Here is a 22,365-nt window from a genome sequence, read left to right as displayed (position 1 = left end):
GACGCGGCCGCGCGGTGGCGCCATCGCACCGGGGAGCGCGCGGAGCCCCCGCGCACCGGGAGCCCCCGCGGCCCCCCCCTGCTCCGCTCCGCGCCGGGCGGGGCGGCGGCACCGCCGAGGAGGGGGCGGCGGGAGCGCCCCGGGACGGGACGGGACGGGACGGGACGGGGTCTGGGCGCGCTCCTCCCCGCGGCGCCCCGGGGGTGAGCGCTGCCGTCGGGGCGGGAGGAGGAGGGGCCCCGGCGGCGGCGGCGGCGGGCAGAGGCGCGCATGGAGGGGCCGGGGAGCAACGGGAGCTGCCCGGGCTGCCGGCTGGAGGGGGGCCCGGCGGCTGGGGCCGCCACGGGCCTGGCGGCTGTGCTTATCTTCACCATCGTGGTAGACGTGCTGGGCAACGCGCTGGTCATCCTCTCCGTGCTGCGGAACAAGAAGCTCCGCAACGCCGGTGAGCGCGGGGCGGGCGCGGGGGGCGGTGGCGGGCGGAGCGGAGCGGCCCCGCACCGCGCCTCGGGCTCCGCTGCTCGGGCCCCGCGTGGCCCCGCGGCCCGCTGGTGGCCGGGCAGGAGCCCGTGGGGGGCGGCGGGGGCAGGACCGCAGCCCCGCACCGGAGCGGTGAGGGCATCTCCGCTGGGGAGCCCCGGGTCCGAGCTGCCCTGGCCAAGGGGTCCGAGCTGCCGGAGCAGCGCCCGTACGCCCGCCCGTCTCTTGTCTCCGGTGACCGGGCTGCCGTCGGCTTCCCGGCTCGCTCTCTGTCCGCCCCATCCCGCTGCTGCTGTCCTCCGACTTTTCGAAACTTCTGTCCCCCAGAGGCAGCTGCAGATGGAGAAGCCCGAACTCAGGTAAAACTCACGTCCCTTCACTCGACCCGCGCTGGGAGGAGCGGGACAGAGGCGCAGGTGAGAACTCCGAGTGCCGCGTCAGGTGCTGAGGAAGAGTGCTCGGGTTTTTAGGACGAGTGCATTGCAACGCTGAACACTTGCTTTTGTATGCCAGCCTTCCATATGTTTTACTATCTTCGTGGTAAAGTTGCAATGCTGAAAGCAGAGTGAAGAACTGACTTGATTTTCCCATGGGTAATTTAGAAGTCTGCTTTGGAGCCTTATGTATTGACCTCCCTAATGAATTAATCTAAGAAAACTGTGCAGTTGATATTATGAACAATTTTTAGGAAGGCTGTATTATTTCAGGGTGTTCATTTTTTTCCCTTCAAAGTCTTATTATTTTGTCGAAGAAATAGTACTGGATATTAATTTTAGCAAAGAAGTAATATTGGATTTAAGTTGCTGTTTAAGGAGTTTCTAGTAGTCTGTGTAGTGTTGCTTAAACTGTACTGTGGAGTATGATTTGCTGAGGACTACACTGCTGTCTGCTTTTAGAAGGAAAGACATAAAATGACCCTGAGTTTTATAGCTTGTGAAGTGGTTTTAATGAATTGTCTCCAGTGTTCGTGATGTATAAGTTGTAAGTATTTTGAGATGCTGATCTCTGTCTCTCTCAGCCTTCTGTGACAGTGGAGTAACTCAACAGTGTTCAGTAAAAGTATCTGATGGATAAGGCTGATGGGACAATTTTCCGGCAGTGCCTTTAACATTTGATTGATTCCTTAATGATAGATAGCACAGAAATGGCCTTTGGCTTGGGCAGGTGCTGATGTAGTGACCTTGAACAGCGAGTTGCTCTTTAACTGGTTCGCAAAATGCTGCCCATAGTACCAGCAGTACAGACATGCTGTACCGGGTTTATGAGAACTCTAGTATAGTTGGGAAAGCTATTTGCTGTTCTCTTCAGGTTTGCATTAAAATATGGGTGCTATAAGCTTGTGATCAGTGGTTCTGGGAAAGAAAAAGACACCTTTTCCTTCTCCCAAGATAATGTTATCTGGCTGGTTGGGATGCAAGCAGATTTGAAGCTTTTAACTGCTTTTATTACCTTTCAAATTGTTAATCACTTGAATGCATTTCATGTGTTAAGACTGTCTCTGCTGTGAGTTGAGTCAAAGTTCCTGTGGAAGTGAAAAAGAACAGCTTTCTTTTGAAGTGATCATGGAGATATTTTCCAGATCTTAGTCCTTGTCAGTAGCCTGTTGTGTGCTCTCCATACAGCTGTTGGGGTGTATGAGTAAAGTCAGCACAAGTGCAACCACTGTTAAGCCTCCTAATTTGAGAGGAGGTGGATCTTGCACACAGAACTTGAGTGTGACTAGCAGGGAATTCAGTGTGGCAGGCTTTGAAGCAGGGTAGATGTCAAGAGGCTTGTCCTGCTTTGTGCACCCAAGCACTGTTCCTTCTTCAGTCACAGCCTAAACTAGAGATACCTCTGCCAAATGACAAGGGGGTTCAGCAATAGGAGGACAAGGTGGTCAGGCTGATGGTGATGGTCTGAAGTTCAGTAATGTACAACATCTAACTGTTGTCATCTTGTTTTGCTGAGAAGATCATATGTGTTTAGGATGTTCAGACAAAACTGGTTCACCCCATGTGGGGAAGCAAGCAGTCTGTCAGCCAGGACAAGAAGTCAGGGATCTCAGCTCAGTTCATGCTCCCCCTGATGTGTGAGCAGCCACGTGAATGAGAGACGCTCAGCTGGAGCCCAGCAGCCAGATTGAAGTCCTTGGGACAAAGAATTTATCTGCTCATGTGCAAACATATCCTAAGCCAGTTCAATAAATGAAAAGGACACCTGTGATGGCTGTGTCAGCTTCTGCCAAATCCTGGAAGCGCCAAGCCCTCTGTTTCTGGAGGAAGTCCATGCAAGTTGACCAGCTGGACTTAAAACTGTATTGCCAGGATAAGCTGTATTCAGGTTGGGATGTATAACTGGCACTGCTTCAGTAGCTGTGGTGGGTGATTGCTCTTGTGGGGATGGGGTTTTTGGTCCATTCCCCTGGACTTCTCTTCAGTACTTGTCACACTTCACCACCTCTGCACTGCATGCAGAGTAGATGTGTGTCAGGCAGGGTCTCAAATCAGCAGTTGTCTGGAGGAGGGCAGTGCTTCTGGGCAGGAGAAATGGGGATTCACTGAAAGCCTGAGACATCCTTTGTGGTTGACAGTTCATGTTCAGTCAGACATGCTGGAGAACTGCTGATGTAAAGCTTTCCTACATCCAGCTACCTGGACACTTGGAGCTGTTGTGTGGTCAAAGGGGTTCAAACAAATCTCCAGGCTTTGGTCCGTATGTTCACAGTGCAGGACAATTATGTGATTGATGGTGAAGGGTGTGGGAAATAACTCTGCTCCTCTGGCAGGAGAGATGTTTGTCTGTCTTTACAGGAGGGGTAAACTTCTGTGGCAGCTGAAAACTTTGACAAACCTGACCACCCTGCTATCCCTGCACTGAGGGAGTTGGGAAGCAAAAGAACCTGCCTCTAAAACTTTCCAAGAGAAATCACACTGCTCCTCTTTCCCTCTGGGAAGGTATAACATATGTTGATGTGTCCAGTGTTGTTACTGGAAGGCGCTCAGAGCTATGAGCACAGATTAAGACCCAAGTAGGAAATAATATGAGTGAACCATGTATTCCGTGGCATGTGCAGGACCAGGACCAGCCAAAGGCTGCTGGCATGGCTGAGTTTACAGCTTTCCATTTCTGGCTTTGGTTAGCTTTACAAGTGTGAAAATCGGCACTAAAGCCAGCCAATATTTTTCAATGAGTTATCCTGCTCCCTGGGCAGAGGCTCTGCAATACCTTTCTCTAGCTCTTCTGAACTCACTGCAAACTCAGGCATGCAGCCCAAATATGCATTCCCTGGAAACCTACATCTCCCAGAAGTGCTGCCTGGAGCTTTGTGTGTAGAGAGCAATTTCTGCTGCCTCATGGGCCCTTTTCCCTTTTGGGAACGTCATCTCTCCAGGGATCCAAAACCTCTGTTGGGGCAGGCAATGCAGGTATAACTCTAATGAAGTCACTGGGCTCAACCGGCTTCTAATCCTCTGGATATACACTATACACTACTGTTTGTATCGTGTGGGGGATTTTGTTCTTGGACTGTCACACCAGCCAAAGTCAAGCGCCACACAGAAGTCTGCATGTATTATGTCAACACAGCTACCTTTGTCAGCCAAATGCAAACTTTCAGAAGAAATACTAGATCCATTTGACAAGCCTTCCAGCCAGAAAACTGTGTTGACTAACAGGAATTGTGTTTCCATCCCTGATCGCTGGCCACTCCCTGCCCTGCTGGGAGCATGGGCCTGGTGACCAGCCTGCACTTCCCAGGTCAGCCGTTTGCCCTCTGGAAATACTGGCATGGTGCTAAGTTTTTGTTTGCTTGAGCAGGGCTTTTTATTTATTATTCCAAGACCTCTGGAACTTCCTGGCTGGCCTGGGACATGTTTCTGGTTTGTTTTTTTTTTTCCTCCTTTTTTAAAGTCAATGTTAGGAATTTGGTGAGCTCCTTCATACACTGTGAGTGCAGGTTTTCTAGTTACAGATGTGAAGGATTGTTAGCAGATGGTGTTGGGTATCTTCCCAACTGGCTTCTCAGAGAATTTTGCTATAGCTGAGATTGAAGTCATCCTTATTTGCAAAGATAAAGACTAATGCTTATACTTTCAACATCTTCTGTATCAGGATGCTTTCCCTATACCTTTGTAGCATCAAGCCTATTGTACTGATAGATTATTGCGCTTTTTCTGATATCCCTATTGTCAGTAGTTCTTTTGGTAACTTTTAGCTTTCTTTACAAAATGTGTTGATTTCTAGCTCTAATTTTATAGTGTACTTTCAATTTGTTACATATTTTATTTATTTTTCCAGTTTGATTCTTGCCTTAAAAAGCTCTTATTTTACACCAAATAAACTTCTTTTTTTTTTTAATATAGTGTTTCTGGGTTTGGTGTGAAGGAAGGCCCTACTAAGGCATCTTTAAACATTTCCCAATAAGCATTTTTACACTTACTTATATTTAGGTGTTTTCTCTCAGTTATTTTTGTTTCTGATTGTTTCTAGTTTTGGGAAACTGACCTTTTAGAGATGTGTTGGACCATGTTCTATTTCCTTACCTCAAATGCAGTTGAGAGCTCTGATTGGTTTTCTTCCAACTACTGCAGGATTTCCTTGTCCTAGAAAGCTATCTATATGTAGGTGTGTTGAGATTTATTTTTTTTTAGCACCACAAACCCTCCAGCATCTGCCACAAGCCTGAAATTACATCTCTTCTATCTGTAGGTTGTGGGTAGATGCCTCAGGAGCTGCTCATCTGTTCTGCTGATTCATTTGTCTACAGTGAACGCCCACCAGTGCTGCTGATGTACCCAGCCTCTGGCCCCCTGAAGTGTGGGGGACCCTGCCCAGGTGGCTGGGCTTTCTGGGGGGCTCTGCTAAGGGAAGCATGCTCTTTGGCAATTAGGCAGTTGGAAGGTTGCTGGGATTCCAGGGTCTCTCCTTCCCCACTTGCCGTGTCCTCTAATGGGGCAGGAGGACACGTGGCATTGCCCCAGCGGGGATTGGGCTCCTGTGACATCCAACGGGTGAGCTGCTGAACAAGCGGTCCCATTGATTCTTCTCCGCTGTTGGTGGGGGATTATCCATGTCAGTGTTTACTGTTAGCTTCCTTGTTGACTCACCCAACTGGTTGGTGATGAGTTTGCCATATTAGACTGACTGTCAGTGCTGCTCCCTGTGCCACCACCCATGGGAATGGCACCTGCAGTGTTGTGTGTGCTCTGGAAAAGCCTGGCAGGGGCTAGGGGGCATGGTGATGACATGGGCTGTAGGACTGGTGCAGAGAAGTTGCTGAAAGTGTTGTGGGGTGTGTACCTGGGTGGGAGCAGCAGAGCAGGAGTGCAGTTGGGGATGTGTTGGCCCTTCCCACCATCCTTCTGCTGCAGCCCCCTGCCCCTGTGGCAGGTGGGTGCTGGAGTGGGGCCATTGGCTGCAGGAGGTGAAAGAAGCAGGAGTGACAGTGGGATGAAACCTGTGACAAAATTTATTTGGCTTAAGGTAAAGAGTAAACCTCAGGCATAATAGCAGTGCAAAATGGGGAACAGTCTTGACCTGTCTTTTTCTAGAGGGTGACTTGCATAGTGAGGCACAGGCATGGCATTGGCTTGGTTTGTGTTGGAGCCACAGGGCCCCATGGCCAAGCTGATGTGGAGTGCTCTCCAACAGCATCACCTTCACCTGCTTCTGCTTTGGTGAGGATTCAGGTTGGGTTCCCACCTGGGGCCTGGCACATCCGTCCTTCCAGCAATGCTGCACTGGCCCCCTCCTGGGCTGTGGGAGCAGTGTGGTCCCGGAATGCCAAGAAGGAGGCTCAGAGCCATCATCCTGCTCAGAGTGGCATTCGTGGCCCCATGCTCTGCCATTCCTGTGCTGTGCTCCAGAAGCTCTGGAGGAGCGGCAGCTCAGTCAGGCATGAGCAGCTCCTAAGTTGCTTTGGAGTGCAGTAGCTTCAGAAGTATTTTTAAACTGGTCTCTCATGCAGCTCCATAGGGATTCTCAAGGCGATTCCATCCCATCAGCTCTGTGAGGTCAAAGGCACCGATATTTGGGTTTGGGTTTTTTTTCTTTTCTATTTTTGTTTTTTCAGGGGAAAACAAGCCTTCATGTAGATGCAAGTATTTTTAGGAGTGCTGGATCTCAGGAGCCGCTTTGTGAAAGTTTGTGTAACTTTCAGCAGAAATCTCTGCTCCTCCCACTCCCAGGCACTGGTTTTCAGGACAGTCCCAGTTTGGACCAGGACTTGAACATCCAGTAAGTTATGGATATGTGGCTGGCAAATGGAGTTGAAGCACTATTAGCCACTGAGTAAGTCAGCAGTACTCAGCATGCACTTCAGGTGTAACAGTGGTTTAAGAGCCAGATGGTATGTGGTCAAGTGAGTGATTATGTGATAAATACATTATTTGAGAGGAATGAATCAGGTTTCCACTAGAAACAGTAATTCTGACATTTCTGAACTGAAGAATATCTGTCTTTGAAGTGTTTAACAAAAGTTCTGTTACACATGTAGGTCTCTATACAGTTACCCACAAATTAGTTGAAACAAAAATCCTATAATTAGGCAGATTTTCATCTTGTACCACATAAAATAACACCCTGCCTCCGTGGGAGAGCTACCTTATGTACCTTGTAACAACAGAGCAAGCCAGGTTCAGCCCAATGCTGAGTTCCCATTCTCACTTTCTCAGTCCTTCCAATCCCTTTGCCCTTCCGTCTCTAGCAAAGGCTCTTCCTTTTCTCTTTTCAGCCCCAAAGAATGTTGCTGCCCCAGCACTTGATGTTCCTTGAAGATTTGAAGAGCCAAGTAGATAGTGATAAATAATTAATTACCTTGCAGACAGTCTTTCAACACGAGCTGGAACGTGTTTCAGGAAGGGGGAAGGTGGGCATACGTGCTCAGAGTAACTGTTCCCTGTGATTAATTAAAAGGCTTAGAAAGACAAGTATCATCTGATGGCCTATAAATAAAATGGAAATTAATTCAGAGATGGGTTTTGTATGCTGGTTTTTTTTCCATTTTGTTTGCATTTTCGTTTTTTGCATTTTGTTTGCTTTTCCCTCTCTGTGCAGGATGTTTTATTCCTTTCCAAGTCCATCCCACAGCAGAGAGCAGGGGTGGAGGAGGACAGGACTGTCCTTTAGGTTGGTTGGCAAGGAAAAGGCTGTGCCACAGTCCTGGGACACTCCTGTTTCTGACAGCCCCAGTTTGAGGGGACTGCTCTTTGTGGAAGATGTAGAAGGAAACTCGTGGTGTAGTTTTCTCATGTTTAACTGTTCTCTCTCCTGAAAGCTGGAATGAATACCAGTGAGTCCCTGCCTTTTTAGACCATCCACTTGATGCCTTCTGTTGAGAGACCTCAGATCTTGCTTTGTTGAACAATCCTCAGCGTCACCTTCAGATGTGACATTGACAAATGCTACAATGGCTGCAGAGGACTGAGGTCCAGCAGCCCAGGGTCCAACCTGCCCTGAATCCTTGCTTGTCCTTTGACGTAGATGCAACACTTGTGGGCCTGGGGCAGGAGGGTACACAGAGGGTGAGGGAGAAGGCAGCTAAGTGAGATTGCTAATGGAGTGGTGAGAATCTGGTCATACCAGGAGGAGTGGTGGTGGGATGTACCAACCACAGCAAAAGCAAGCAAGGGTGGGCAGTAGGATGCTCAGACTAACCAAACTGCACCTCCTCCCCATCCTGAGGGCAAAGGTGGGGAGAGCTGGCAGCTCTGCCTATTGCAGATACTCGTATTTTGACAGTAAGGGTAGGTGGGTTCAAGAGACCCTGGTGTCTTCTGGGAGTGAGCCCCAGCCCCATGGTGCTGAGCAGGCACACACCCTGCAGTTCCTATGGGCTCTGAGTCGTAAGTTAAGTGGAATTTAATGCATTTCTTCTTACTCCTGGCCCTGTGTCTGGCCTTCACATCTCAGCTGTGAGTTTTATTTCTGCAGATAATGCCGTAGAAAGTAGAGCAAATTGAATCTTAATGGTATGGGTGAAATCCACAGCAGAGTTGCTTTTGGATGCATTAGGAGCTGGAGCACTGGCCTGTGCTGCCCCAGGGAAATGCTGCCTGACAGCCAGGGGAGAGGGAGCAGCCTCCCCAGTGTGCCCACAGCATAGATTCTGCGAGGCACAGGCTGCCCTCATGAGCCAAGACGGGGCACAGGACTCTCCAATGCTTTAGCTCTGTCCTACTTGTGAGGAGATTCAGAAGGAGCGATTTAGGAACAGATGTTCTCCAAGTGGTCCACAATTTTCCAATGACTTGTGCAGAGTGACTAACTTGCTTTTCTATGTGCTGCAGGGTGAGGGAGCCCTATTGATTTAGGTGATCACAGCAGCTTAAGCCAGCCTTGGGACTTGGAATAGGAACATGGCATAGGAGAGTTTGTGGAGTGGGCAGCAGGTAGATAAGGTAAGAGGGAGTAAAAGACTGGAGTCCTGGTGCCTGGGAATGGATTTGGGCTCTGCTTTCAGTGTAGAGCTGCTGAGGACTGGGAGATAAAGATCTGTGCTCAGGGCTGGTTCTTCGGCACCCACCCAATCCACCTACTTAGTCTCCTCCTTGGATCTGCTGGCCAGTTTCAATGGCAAGAGCCATCCAGATCTCACTGTCCTCCCACTTGCTTGGCCCTGAGTCCCACCTGTAGGCTGCTGAAATACCCCTGCCCAACCTTTTAGTGGTTTACATTTGCCCTCCCAATGCATTTGTCAGCACTTGGTTTTGAGACTTCTGTGGGCTGACAGAGATTCCCTGGCTCAGAGGAGAGCAGGATTGCCACAGCATCAGCAGGAGGAATCCAAGCTTGCCTGTGTGCTGGTGAGGGAAGAGTTCATGGGAGCTGGATTTTGAGGCATGCTGATGGAGAGGGGAAGGTTTGGGGATGTCAGGGGAGGCATGTGAGTTTCCCGCTCATGTCCCTGAGGGAACAGTGAGATAGGGATGGCAGCGTGGTGGCACTTCCCTTGTGCTGCTGTCGGTTTTTCTTGGCTAGTTCCTAGGAAAATGGATTATACCACATTCAAAATATTCACTACTGGATTTAATAATATTGCAAAAATAACTTACGTACAAAAATGTATTTCTTTCAAAATCTTATGGTATTCCATGGAAATGCTGTCTGTTTATCTGCTGGTGTTGCCAAGCACGTACTCCAAAGCCAATGTTCATGCAAGTCATCCCTCTTTTAAACAGAATGGGAGAACAATAGCCTGTGTCATTAGCTTGGCCCCGTGCTGTCTGAGACAATGGCTGTGTGTTGTATCATTCCCTACCTGCAGCTTTTCACTGAAGTTGTCTGGGTCATATCTCTGTGTTGGCATCACCAGAGTGGTGCCTTGGGGAGCAAAGCCAGGGCTGAGTGTCTGCGTAGCCTTCCTCTACCACTACACCTTTGCCAGCTTAGTTTGTTTTTCAGCCTCTGCACCTACAGAAACTGTTCAGTCTCTACCTGTCAAGGGTCTTCCTCCTCGTCCTCGTCCTCCTCCTCCTCCTCCTCCTCCTTTATTTTGAGATGCTCTGGAACTTTCTGGGCATTGCCTCAGTTGTGGTGTAGCTGGAGAGATAGTGAAGGTCTCTCAAGCCTGTCCTGATGTCTTCACTGCAGAGCTGACATGAGCCAGCCCAAATAAAAGCAAAACACAGTCCCTGGGATTGATTCCCCAGCTGAGTGAAGTAGCCCAGCCTTACAGCACCCCCTGGACAGGCCTGTGGCTTCTCTGTGTGGCTGGGGAGGAGGAGGTTAGAGCTGAAATTCAGGAAGAGTTTTGCCAGTGGTGCCATGAGGATGTGGGCATAAGGTGCATTAGCTTTACCTCAAGTGTGGTAAACATTCTTTCCAGTTCCTGGTACAAAGATTCAAAGCAAGGTGTGACAACAAAAATATCTCTGGAAGAGACTTTGGTAGCATTTGGAAGAGTCTGGAGCTGGCACAGTTAATTTCCCTGCTTTGCTCTCAAGCTCCCCTCTCATCTCCATTGTTCTGACTCTTGGTGGAGGGTAGGTCATTCTCACACTAGTAGTATCTGTTGCTATCTGACTGAAAATATCTGCCTCTTTTGAGTTTGCACTATTAGGTTATTTACAAATGGCCATTATGATCTCAACCCCTCAGTAAACAACAGTAGCAAAGATCATAGTATCATAGAATGGTTTAGGTTGGAAACGACATTTGAAGGTCATCTGGTCCAAGCCCCCTGCAATGAGCAGGTACATCTTCAACTAAATCAAGTTGCTCAGAGCCTTTTCCAGCCTGACCTTGAATGTATCTAGGGATGGGGCACCTACCACCTCTCTGGGCAACCCCTTTTGATGTTTCACCACCCTCACTGTAAAAAGCTTTTTTCTAATATTTAATCTAAATCTGTCCTCTTTTAATTTGAAACAATTACCCCTTGTCTTAGAGGAACAGCCTCTGCTGTCCCCATCTTTCTTGTAGACTCCTTTAGGTACTGGAAGGTGCTCTGAGGTCTCCCTGGAGCCTTCCCTCCTCCAGGCTGAACAATCCCAACTCCCTCAGCCTTTCCTCCATAGGAGAGGTGTTCCAGGATGAAGATGGGTTAAAGAGTTAGCTGTCCTCTGCTTTCTATCGCTGGTTCTGCCTATTTTGCCTTTCCAAAAATACTGGCACTTTCTCTGGAGTTTTCACTGCTCTGCTTTGCAGGGAGAAATTAAGCATGAATGAAGGATCCTGGTCTGTTCTATATAAATGTAGATACTGTCAAGGAAGAGATTGTATCTTGGCTTTTGCAAGGGAAGACTAGAAATGAAAAAAACCTTTTCTACTTAACCTAAGATGTGAGCATTGTCAGTGGTGAGCTCTGCCTTTATGTCTTATGTCTTGAACAGTCTTTCTACTAATCAAAACTGATTAGGCAAAATTAATTGGACTAAGTTGAAAGTTTGCTGACAAAACCCTTTAGAGTCAGTGTAGCTGACAGGCACCAAAATGGTCAGATACTCCTTTATGGATTCCAGGCTCTGCCTCTCCTGTGCTCATCTGTGGGAGTTCCTGTAGGGAAAGCAGAAGTGTGGTGCAAGGACTTGCAGAAAAACACGGGTATGACCTGTGACACCTGTGCCCTTGCACAGCATGCTGTGTTTTAAGGGTTCAGCAAACCCAGCCTGTTGGAAGGTGCCATTCTTCAGGTCACTTCCACCCAGGTTAGGAGTGGACTGAACATCTAGGCATGTGTAATGGTCTTCTGATCCTTCAGAATGGTTTGGTGTGGAAGGGACCTTAACAATCATCTCATTCCAAACCTGCTGGCACCAGCATTATCCTCATAGGAAAACAGAGAATTTCTTAGGCAATGCACTCATGTTGTTCCTGACAGGTGCTGATCAGCCAGTTCTTAATGACCCAAGCCTTTGCTGGGGGCTTCAGAGGGCTCAGCTTTCAGGAGGACAGCTGCAGTGGACAAAACATTCCCTGCCTGGTCTAGATTCCTATGGGAAGATGAGACAATGCTGTCTGTCACCATGTAGCTTAAAGTCCTTCCAAAGGCAAGTGAGGGTAGTGTTGCTGGGAACTGATTTGAGGGAAAACCTAGGTGAGAAAACCAGAGTTTCCCATGCAAGGCACTGAGGAAGTAAAACTGACTTGCCCTGCCTGATTAGGACAATAGACTAATTAGCTAATGAGAGAAGTGTTTCCAGTGTGAATGTGCCATTGGTAGCCATTAATTAAAAGTCTTGCTAAATCCCAGGCGAGAGCAAGAAATAACCAGCATTATGTCCCTTAGCACACACAGAGACTTCTCTGCCTTCTCCGCAGAGTCTTTAAAATAATAAATTTGCTTTGGAATAAATAACATAGATATGGAAACAGAGCAGAGGGGAAGCAACAAACAGGGCTTACAAGGAGCTAGACTGTTTCAGTCGTGCTGTGGCAGCATCTGTTCTTCCTTACTGGTATTTTGATTCCAGTTCTCTCATTTGTTATTTCCTTTTTGAGACAAATTTCTCCCAGGAGAGGCTGGATTTCTTCTGATTGATTGTTAGCCTTACAAAACCAGTTGCTGCTGCTGGGCTGTTCCCATTGCTTTGATGGACCAGTCTTTTACAGTTTTCTCTGACCTTTGCAAGGGATTCTTTCACCCATTTTTAACAAATGTGTAAAGATACCCATTTTTTCCTCCCAGGTGGAATGAAGGTAAATGATCAAACTCTGATACCTTTTTCCTGGAATGTAATCCTGGTTTGTAATCAACCTTTATATTTTTCCCTCCCCTGTTTTTAAATGAGTTTCTATTCCTGGCAATCAACAAAACTGTCTACTGTCTGGCCTGCAAGAGAAACTGAAGAGGGACTTCTTACAAGGGTGTGTAGGGACAGGACAAGGGGGAATGGCTTCACACTGACAGAGGGCTGGTTTAGATGAGATATTAAGAAGAAATTCTTCACTATGAGGATGGTGAGGCCCTGGCACAGGTTGCCCAGAGAAGCTGTGAATGCCCCATCCCTGGAATATTCAAGGCCAGGCTGAATGGGGCTTGGAGCAACCTGGTCCAGTGAAGATGTCCCTGCCCATGACCAGGGGATTGGAACTTGATCTTTAAGGTTCCTGCCAACCCAAGCCATTCTGTGCTGTTATGAAGAGGTGACTCAGATGGCAAATTGTGATTCTCCTTCTCCAGCTCCTGTAGTGTTCATAATGTGGGCAAAATCTTTTCCTGTAAGGATGATGCTGAATGGGTTGTCACCACTGCCTTGGCTCCCACAGAGGTGGCATGAGTGTGTCAGGCCTCTGCTCTCACTGAATATGGTCAGTCCTACTTTGTAATGGACTCCTCAGACTCTTTGGTTTAATATACATGTGGAATACTCAGTTACTGGGCGTACACCGATCTTGCTGGTGAGGTTCGCTTGTGAAGTTCTCATTGTACCCGCAGAAGATAAAATTGGGCAGAGGTGGCTGGCATGAAGGCACTTCTGGTGTTAAGGGAAGCAATACTGTGCTGTAAAGTTGTTGTGCACTGTGGTCTCTGCTTGTTGCCAAACAGCTGTAGGACTTGGGTGATATCCCTGTGTTTTAAGGGCCTTTCCTGCAAACCTGGGGTGATGTTGTACCAAGCACTTGACCAAGCTGTCCTTAGCTGGAGTAAAATTCTTCCCAAACTGGAATGGGAGGATACAGCATGTCAATGAAGAGAAAGGGCTAAGCAGCCCTTTGTTGAGTTGAGTTTTCTGCCATGGATATCTAATTCATTTTGAAGTAGGAAACTGACTGGTTATTCTACACTGTGTGACACAAGAATAGCATTTCTTTTTTTAAAGAAGAAGAGAAGCCAATTCCTGCAAAGCATTAGTTTTGTGTTTGTCCTTCCACATACCCTTGCTTCTCTAATTCTGCTGAGACTGATCTTTCACTGGGGAAATGAGGAAGGCTGGGGAAAGGTGCTGTGTCTGGGACATCTAAACATGCTTGGTTGCTGATTGCAAGATGAGGCTGGTAGCACAGTCAGTCTCCTGGCAGTGTGTTACACTTCTGTCTTTGGAAACCAGCGACCCTTTTTGTTCTGATGGATCTGTTTTAACTCTTGGACTTTCCTCAAAGCAGGGCTCTCAGTGTGTGCTGAGTCCTTTTAAAGTACTTAGGTTGGATTTGACTTGGCAGCCCAGTAAATACTGTAAGTAGCTGGTGGCATCTGGTGTGGCATGCTGGCTGCAATGCCACTAGCAGGGTATAATGTGTTCCCCTTTGCCTTAGAGGAGGGGATGGTTGCCACTGTGTCGTGTTTTAATTATAACAATAATGCTGTTGGAGTGGGTTTTTGTCCCTCGACACATCTGTCCCTGCTGTGTCACTTGCACTGGGCTTGCAGAGAGGAGATGGTGTACAGCAGGAGGTTGCCTGGGAGCCTGCCATGCCAATGCTGTGTGTGGGGCTGGCTATCCTATGGCTCTGCTGAGGCTGGAGCACTGACCTAAGACCTGCCACACCAGTGGGAAGTGCAGAGCTTGGCACATCACTGTCAGGAACAAAGGCATTGGACACAACATGTGTTGTGCCCATGTGTAGGGTATTGAGCGCCTGTCCTGTTCTCCTGCTGTGCTGTGCATTCGTGTGGGCAACAGAGTGGGGGAAAACAGGGTGGGTTCAGGAGACAGAATGAATCTTGCTCTGCCAGGCATCCTAGAGCTCTAAACAGAGTCACAAAAACATTAAGGTTGTAAAAGACCTCCAAGGACATCGAGTCCAACTATTAACATAACACTGCCTGGTCCATCACTAATCCATGTCCCTACATGCCACATCTACATGTTTTTTTGAACACTTCACCACTGCCCTTCTTTGGACACAAGTCTCTTGAACATTACTTGAACAAATACTTGAACATCGCTGCTGTAATGGAAAGATAGATACTTTGCAATCATGCTAAAAACATACTGTATAAAAGTCTTCTGATTTGCGACCTTTTGTCCTTTTGACTGGTGCCAACTTTAAAGGAGATGAGGTCTCTGCTGGAGTGGCCTTGAAGTGGCACAGGATTGGAACAGGGGAAGTTGTTGTGGAAGTTCCCTGCAGTGTTGGTAAAAGGACAGTTTGAAGTTGAAGTGTTCTTCAGTGACAAAAGAGATCAAGTTAGTTTTAGATACAGCCCCTTTCTTATGCCCCTGCCTGTGATCTCTGCCGCTGTGTACTTGTCAAAAATGGTTTTCAGTTTCCTGTTGTGGAGGCTGTGAGTGGTTAGAAAGCTCTTGTGTTGGCTCTCTGGGCATCTGTGAACAAACCTCAGTGCTATTGATATCCCTGCCACAAAACTGGGCCTGGCAACATTTATTCTTATCCTTCATCCTTGGGAAAGTAAGACAGATATGATTTATTTAGCACTGTGACAAGCTGTGGGCTGTAACGGGAGAGTCCTTTCCAGGGTACTGCTGCAATACCAATACACTTCAGACCCACTGTGTGCTGCTTTTTCTCTCCTAAACAAGGAGATTTAGAGCTGTGGTACCTGGAAGAAGCTAAGATGTGTTTGTGTCCACCTATCCTGGTTTCAGCTGGAATAGAGTTAATTTCCTTGCTAGTAACTGGTACAGTGCTGTGTTTTGGATTTAGGATGAGAACAATGTTGATAACACACTGATGTTTTAGTTGTTGCTAAGCTTGAGTTAGTGTTTACACCAACTCAAAGACTTTTCAGCTTCTCATGCTACCCTGCCAGTGAGGTGACTGGGGGGCACAAGAAGCTGGAAGGGGACATAGCCAGGACAGCTGACCCCAACTGACCAAAGGGATATTCCAGACTATAAGTCATCGTGCTCAGCGTACAAATTAGGGGGAAAGCTGGCCAGGGGCCGCTACTTAGGGACCGGTTGGGCATCAGTTGGCAGGTGCTGAGCAATTGCACTGTGTGTCATTTGTTTTGTATATTTGAATTTTATTGTTATTATTATTACTTCCAATTCTGTTCTATTAAACTGTCTTTATCTTAATGCATGACTTTTACCTTTTTTTTTTTTCCTCCCCAATTTGCTCTGCCATCTGACTGGAAAGAGAGGGAAACTAGTGAAAGGCTGTGTGGTGTTTAGTTACCTGCTGGGTTAAACCTCGACACCACGCCATCATCTGGTTTACTTTATTTCTGTCAGAAATGCCTAGTTTGAATTTTAACAGCTTCATCAGAGTTAATGCTTCTTCCTCTTGAATAAGGCTGGTGGTAGAATATGTGACCTATAGATCAGCTGCCTGTGGAGCTATAGTTTCACCTCATATTGTGTCAGCTTCTATGTTATTCGTTCTCCCCTCATTTAAACTTATTTTTGCTTTTGAGTGCGTTTCCAGGCTGTGGAAAGCTACTGACATTCAGAAACTCTCAACCTTCATCACCAAGAGCACAGTTCTGAATTCTCTATCAAAAAAGTGTATTCATCATTCCAATAATACCAAAGTTTTCAAATGTTTATGAGTTGTTTAAATATATTAACTCTATTAATTCAGAAGGTACACATCTGCTAATGCATTAGATCTGTTCCTCATGACTTTTGTATTTCTCTGTCTTCCTCACAATCATACTGTATTTGTTTCTTCAGGGCCTAACAGTGTCTGCCAATAATTGTGGTGGGAGAAGTAAGAAGCCAGCTAGAATTCAAAGCAGGACAAGGCAATCCTGATATGAAATTTGAAAGTGCTGCAAAATTATACATAAAAGAGATCAAGCACCTCTGCTTCTGCCCTTTCTCTTCCCTCTGAATAGTAAATGACCTGCATTAAAAAAGTTTAGCTGAGCAACAAAACATAGGTAGATGTAAGCAGCAAAAAACCAGAAATAGACCAAGAGGAGTCCAAAAGGATTTTATGAAGCAGCTCAGTGCCTTCTAACTTAAGATCTGTGTTCTGAATTGTTGTGCAGAAACATAACCCTTAGTCCATGTGAATGGATTTGGATAGGGTCTAAAAGGAAATGGTGTGATAAAATCTGATGTTTGGGTTTGTCTTGCAATGAGGACACTGTTTTTGGGGTCACTTCTGCTGGCATCTCAGTCTCCCCTTTACTGTGATATTCCCATGGGCCAAGACAGTTTCACACCAGGAAGCAATGAAAAGCCATGGAGTGGCGGTTCAAGCATATTTCTTCTCTCCTGCCAGTCTTCTCTTTCCTTTTCCTTAATCTCTGAACATCTCCATGTATAATCTCATCTATAACTATAGCTGCATTGGAACCGAGAGTGTGGTACCTATTAATCACTTAATTAATATTTATTTGTTCACATAACTTTCATTCTCTTTCACCTATGTTGAAAACGAGATTTTTGTTTGCCATTATTCAACGTCAAGTATGTAGCATGTATTTAAAAAAACACATACACAAACCCAACCCTTTAGCTGTCTGAGGGGAAAAAATCTCACAACCACAACACTAGTCTGAGCCTCTTCTCAAGTATTTCAGCAAAAGTAGTAATTGTCTTTAAGAAGTTAAACTTGTGGAGTTTTAACTGTATAACCCTTTTAGGTGGTTGTAGAAAGGAAAGATCTGGGGGTGTGTCCACTTTGTAGTCTGGCTCTGGGATGTCTGTTTTGCAAAGCTTCATGTGGGGACGTTTAAGGATCTGTAAAGGTCTAACAGCAGTCAGTTGGCCTTGCATCCTCCCCTGCCCCTTTGGTCACTCTGTGTGCTTGGGCTGTGAGCAGGGGCTGTGCCTGGGCTGCCAGACCAGAGGCCCTGTGCTGAGCTCCTGTGCTCTTTGTCCCAGGCACTCATACACCAACATGAGTGTCTCATGTGCCTTGTCGTCTTACCAAAAGTTGCAACTTCTTTGTAAAAACCTATTGTTTTATTGGTGATTCTGGCAGCTCAGGCAGGGTCTTCTATGAAGAGCTGCCTTAAACGCTAAAGGGACCAAACAGGGGGGTGTGTTTTGTGTTGTTCTGAGAGAATGGAGATGAGCCTCCAAAACTGTCTTGTGCTGGCAAACATAGCCAACCAAGTTGTTTGAGCTGAGCAGTGGATTTTTATGTACTAATTGATAGACGGGGGTTTTCTTGAAATGTGCTGGTTAAAGAAAAGTAATGATTCCATCACTAGTATACCAATACGTCATAAAATTGTTTAGGTTGGAAAAGACCTTCAAGATCATCAAATCCAAGTGTTAATCCAGTACTGCTATGTTCACCACTAAACCACGTCCCTCAGTGCCACATGTACAAGTCTTATAAATCCCTCCAGGATGGTGCCTCCACTGTGCCCTTGGGCTGCCTATTCCAAAAGCTTGATCACCCATTTGGCAAAGAAATTTTTCCTCTTATCCAATCTAAACCTCCTCTGGGACATCATGAGGCCATTTCCTCTTGTTGTGTCACTTGTTACCTGGGAGGAGAGACCAACTCTCACCTGGCTACAACTTCCTTTCAGGGAGTTGTAGAGAGTGATGAGGTATCCCTTGAGCCTCCTTTTCGCCAGGCTGAGTCCCACCCAGCTCCCTCAGCTGCTTCTCATCTGGCTTGTGCTCCAGACCCTTCTCCAGCTCTGTTGACCTTCTCCAGACACCTTCAGCACCTCAGTGACTTTCTTATCACGAGGGCACCAAAACTAAAAGCAGGATTTGAGGTGTGACCTCACTAATGGCAAGTACAGGGGGACAACCACTGCCTGTCACCCTAGCTCATGGCTTTATCTAATTCAGTGTTTAATTTAGATTATAATTTTTCACATCATTCAGAAAATTTCCCTGAACAAGGAGCAGGAAATACTATGGAAAGCTGAGCATGTGTTGGCTCTAGTGTTCGAGACTTCTACAGTCTTATTCCTCATGTAATTAGCAAAGTATGGTAACTAGAGGGTAGCATTTTGTATAAACTAATCAAGACAACGACTGTCTTGCAGGGTTATGCAGAGCAGGTGGTGAATCAGGCAATGCCCCTTAACATTCATGTGGTTTGGTCTCCTGCTCTGAGTAGATAAAAGGAGTATAATAGAGAGCAGGTATTGCTCATGCCAACTTTACACATACTTGCCTATGACGGTTCTTTTAGGAATGTTTTCTCCTCCAAAGAGCCAAATAAGAACTGTCATCCATAAAATGATGACTGATTAAGAAACTGCAGCATGGAAATTCTAGGAGAGGGAACAGCATGTGACCCTTATAAAGGGCTGTAGCATCTGTGGAGAACAAACAACTGGATTTGGTTACAGGCGATATCTTTAAAATTTCAGCCATGAAGTAACCCGAGAGGAGCTGCTTGTACAGCTGTGTGCATCATCAGTGCTGTAGTCTGGTTTTACTCCAACACCTTCAAGCCAAGACTTTGGAAGAGTTTCAGTAAGAAAAGTACACTGTAATTACACAGTGGTTAGAAAGATGCAATTTCTTGACAGAAGTGTATCTGGCCAAATTTTAAAGACTTTTTCTCTCTTCTTCCATGTCTAGTTTTGTTTAAGACTTACTTTGCAACAACGCCAGTAAAACCAAAACCTTTTTACTTCAGAATGTGGAAGAAGGTGCTGCAGATTTATTGGTGAGGCTGGATGTATTTTATTAACACCACCACGGGGGAAGCCTGGTTGTTTTATTTGCAGAAATTTCACAATTTGGCAGTGCTGTCTGGCAGACTTCCTCTTGATTTTCAAATGGCTGCATATTAGGATCGGTCTGAGTAGAAAGCTTTGTATGAATGGGAACTTCAACTGGAGATTACCTGTGAACTTTCTTGAGGTCCTAAGGCACACGTGTAAATGTTAAGAGTTTAGGAGAAACTAGTAGTTCCTGATCAATGAAGTTAGTGCTTTAATTCATATATCTGTTTGAAATAGAACTTTTCCAAAAGCTTTTGTCTAAATTTAAATGGCCTGTTTATAGCAACCAGTCAATAATATAATATAATGAGCAAATTGTGCTGAGCATGTGAACCAAACAGGGTTATTAAGCCGTGAATAAATCATTGGTTCAAATCAACTTGCACTAACGACAGTGCCCATTTAAAGAAAATGTACCACATAATTCAAAGTGTTTCAGAATTAATAATAATAATTACATTCTTAATCACCAGGAGGCAATATTTCTTTCCCTTGTGGCTGAGGAAACCATAGTAATGCAGGACTTACTCTTCCCTAGGTATAAACCTCTAATTTGCCCATGACAATCATATTGGACACATGCCATTGTATGGAATTATTCCCCTTTGCTGAATGGGGAAAGGCAAAGAAAGATTTGGCCTTGTATATCGTTTTAGCAAGAGAATGACTTTGACTCCTAATTTCTCTGCTATGGAGAACTGCCATGTCCAGATTGGGGTTTGGTGTTTAGAACTGGGACAAAAAGACAAAATTCACTGCAGACTGGAGAAGGTAGATTCCAGCTTGTCAAAACACTTGATTAAGGCTAAAAAATGTAAATATAAGCATATAAGGTAAAATTAAACTTTTCTGTGAGGCAGCTCCTTCTGGCAGTTGGCGCAGGGCATGGGACCAGCTGACCCTCGGGTCTGCTTTGATGTGGCTGTTCTCATGCTGAGAGCGTTCCTCAACCCTTTGGTCTCCATGAGAAAACTGTACCTTAACAGACCACTATGGATTAATTTAATGTGGTAAATATTGATCTTACTTGCCTGGCTTTCTGAAAACTTTTTTTTTGTAGTGGTCCTCAGAAAGTCCAAGACTTTATTTATAGAGAGAGCAAAAAACACAGGGTACTGAACCAAAAGAAAAACAATCAAAATATGAGCTTTATAGTGCTTGTCAAACCACCATGTATTGTAACCCCTTGCCTTAGTGCTGTGATTTCTGGGGAAGCCTGTTATTTATTATATTGGAAATAACTATTTGAATTCATATGCTTTAGATGTATACAAGTATATCACCAATCAAGAGGGAGAATTTAAAGTTACTTTATGAGGAAGTACTTTCTGCAGTTTTTATTTTTTATGTCCTTAACGCTCTTTATCCTAAAACTTGAAAACAGGACAGTTGATGCCATGGGATGGGATGAGATGGAGTTTGAAGGACAGAAAAGCGTCAGAAACGAATTCTTAACTTATAATGTTGCCTTCAACCCCTTGCTAAATACATCATTCACAAACATTTTTGAAGTTATGGTCCTGATGTTGTTGCCACAGGAACAGTGTGAGTGTTCCTGCTCACTTCATTACACCAGGATCAGCCCTGCTGGGAGTATCCTGAGTAGCAAAAAAAAAGGATAAGAGGGAATTTACCCTTGAGACTTGTCAGTACCAAGAAGACAAGTACGAAGTGGTTTAGATCTCCTACAATATCAGGTTTCCCACCGCACTTGCTTTTCTTGTCCTTTTCTGAAACATAGAAGAAAGCATCAAGGGAGTGGGATAGAAATGAGAAAGAGGGGAATGGTAAGGACATGAAGGATTCCATAGTCTATGGGATGTGGATTTACGGGCTTCATAAAAAGGCTCGTGTTTGCAAATGTTTTTCTGCTTTTCGTAGGGAGAAGTAGCTGTCCAATTCTGTTCTCTTGAAGAGAAGAATTATTTATGCTCTCAGCATGAGTGCTATTCCCAATTTTCCACATTCTTTCAGTGCCTTAGCAGTATCTTGTCAAGATTTCTTTTTGCCAAGAAAAGTTGGACCAGATAATCCTTGGGGTCCCCTTCTAGTCTGGTATTCTATAATTCTATGATTCAGTGTGTTTGTTGGCTCTTGTTCTTTATGTGGTTGTGTGGTGTCCTCCATTAAGAACTCTGTGGCTGTATCTCTGGGAAATGTATGTAGATAAATAATCATTCACATGACACTGTGTACCAGAGTCAAAATCTGTGTAATTATCTAAATGACTGCATACCTTGTAGGCTAGAGTTGAAGAAATTTGTGGCTTCTAAGCTGCACTTTTTCTAATATCTGGTTTTGTGTTGGGTATTATGTGGGTAATTCACATTATGTCATTCAAGTTTGCAAAATACTTCTCCAGAGTATTGGTTCTTGGATGATTAGTCATGAACATTAATCATAATTAAAGGCATGTAATTTTTTTAACTTTTGATTTTGTGTCCTCTCAATGTTTATGTGACTGTTGCAGCAGCTGCAATATTGTTGTAAACACAAGACCACATCCATGGAAAGAAATCTGCAAATGATCAGAAGACTTTGATGGATACTGAAGTAAGGCTTTGATTTCCTGGAACTCAAATAACATCAGCAGTGCTGTTACCTTCCCAACATGTTTTCACTTTTCTTCATAGTACAGAGAAGAGCCAGCTTTGCCTTCCTTTACAACAAAGCCCTGCACATAGATAACAATCCAAATTAATGCTGATACCATCTTCTTACAGCATTTGCACATTGCAGGAGAATGTGTGAGAGAGGGTAAATATTTAGAGAAGAAAAAGGTACTCTCATAGCCTGTAGGTAGTGGGTGTGTGACATGGACACATCACCCCCAAGTGCGTTGGAGACTGCACCGTGGTGAGGTAAGGCACAAAGCATCTTTCTCACCATGTGCCCAAAGAGGC

General features: G+C 45.6%; 1 protein-coding gene across 1 annotated transcript in view; it reads left to right on the top strand.

The window, feature by feature from the left end:
• Positions 1–201: 201 nt before the first annotated feature.
• The window catches only part of GPR50 (G protein-coupled receptor 50), a 46,703-nt gene continuing 24,539 nt past the window's right edge, over positions 202–22,365 (top strand). Inside the window, exon 1 of the mRNA XM_071569485.1 lies at positions 202–445. Coding sequence (XP_071425586.1) covers positions 271–445 — 175 coding nt within the window. The 5' untranslated portion in view covers positions 202–270. The remainder of the gene's footprint in view (positions 446–22,365) is intronic.

The sequence above is a fragment of the Pithys albifrons genome, chromosome 14, assembly GCF_047495875.1.
Source record: "Pithys albifrons albifrons isolate INPA30051 chromosome 14, PitAlb_v1, whole genome shotgun sequence".
In the NCBI taxonomy this organism is placed as follows: Eukaryota; Metazoa; Chordata; class Aves; order Passeriformes; family Thamnophilidae; genus Pithys; species Pithys albifrons.
Note: the sequence above shows the minus strand (reverse complement) of the source record. Positions and strands in the feature narration are given on the sequence as shown.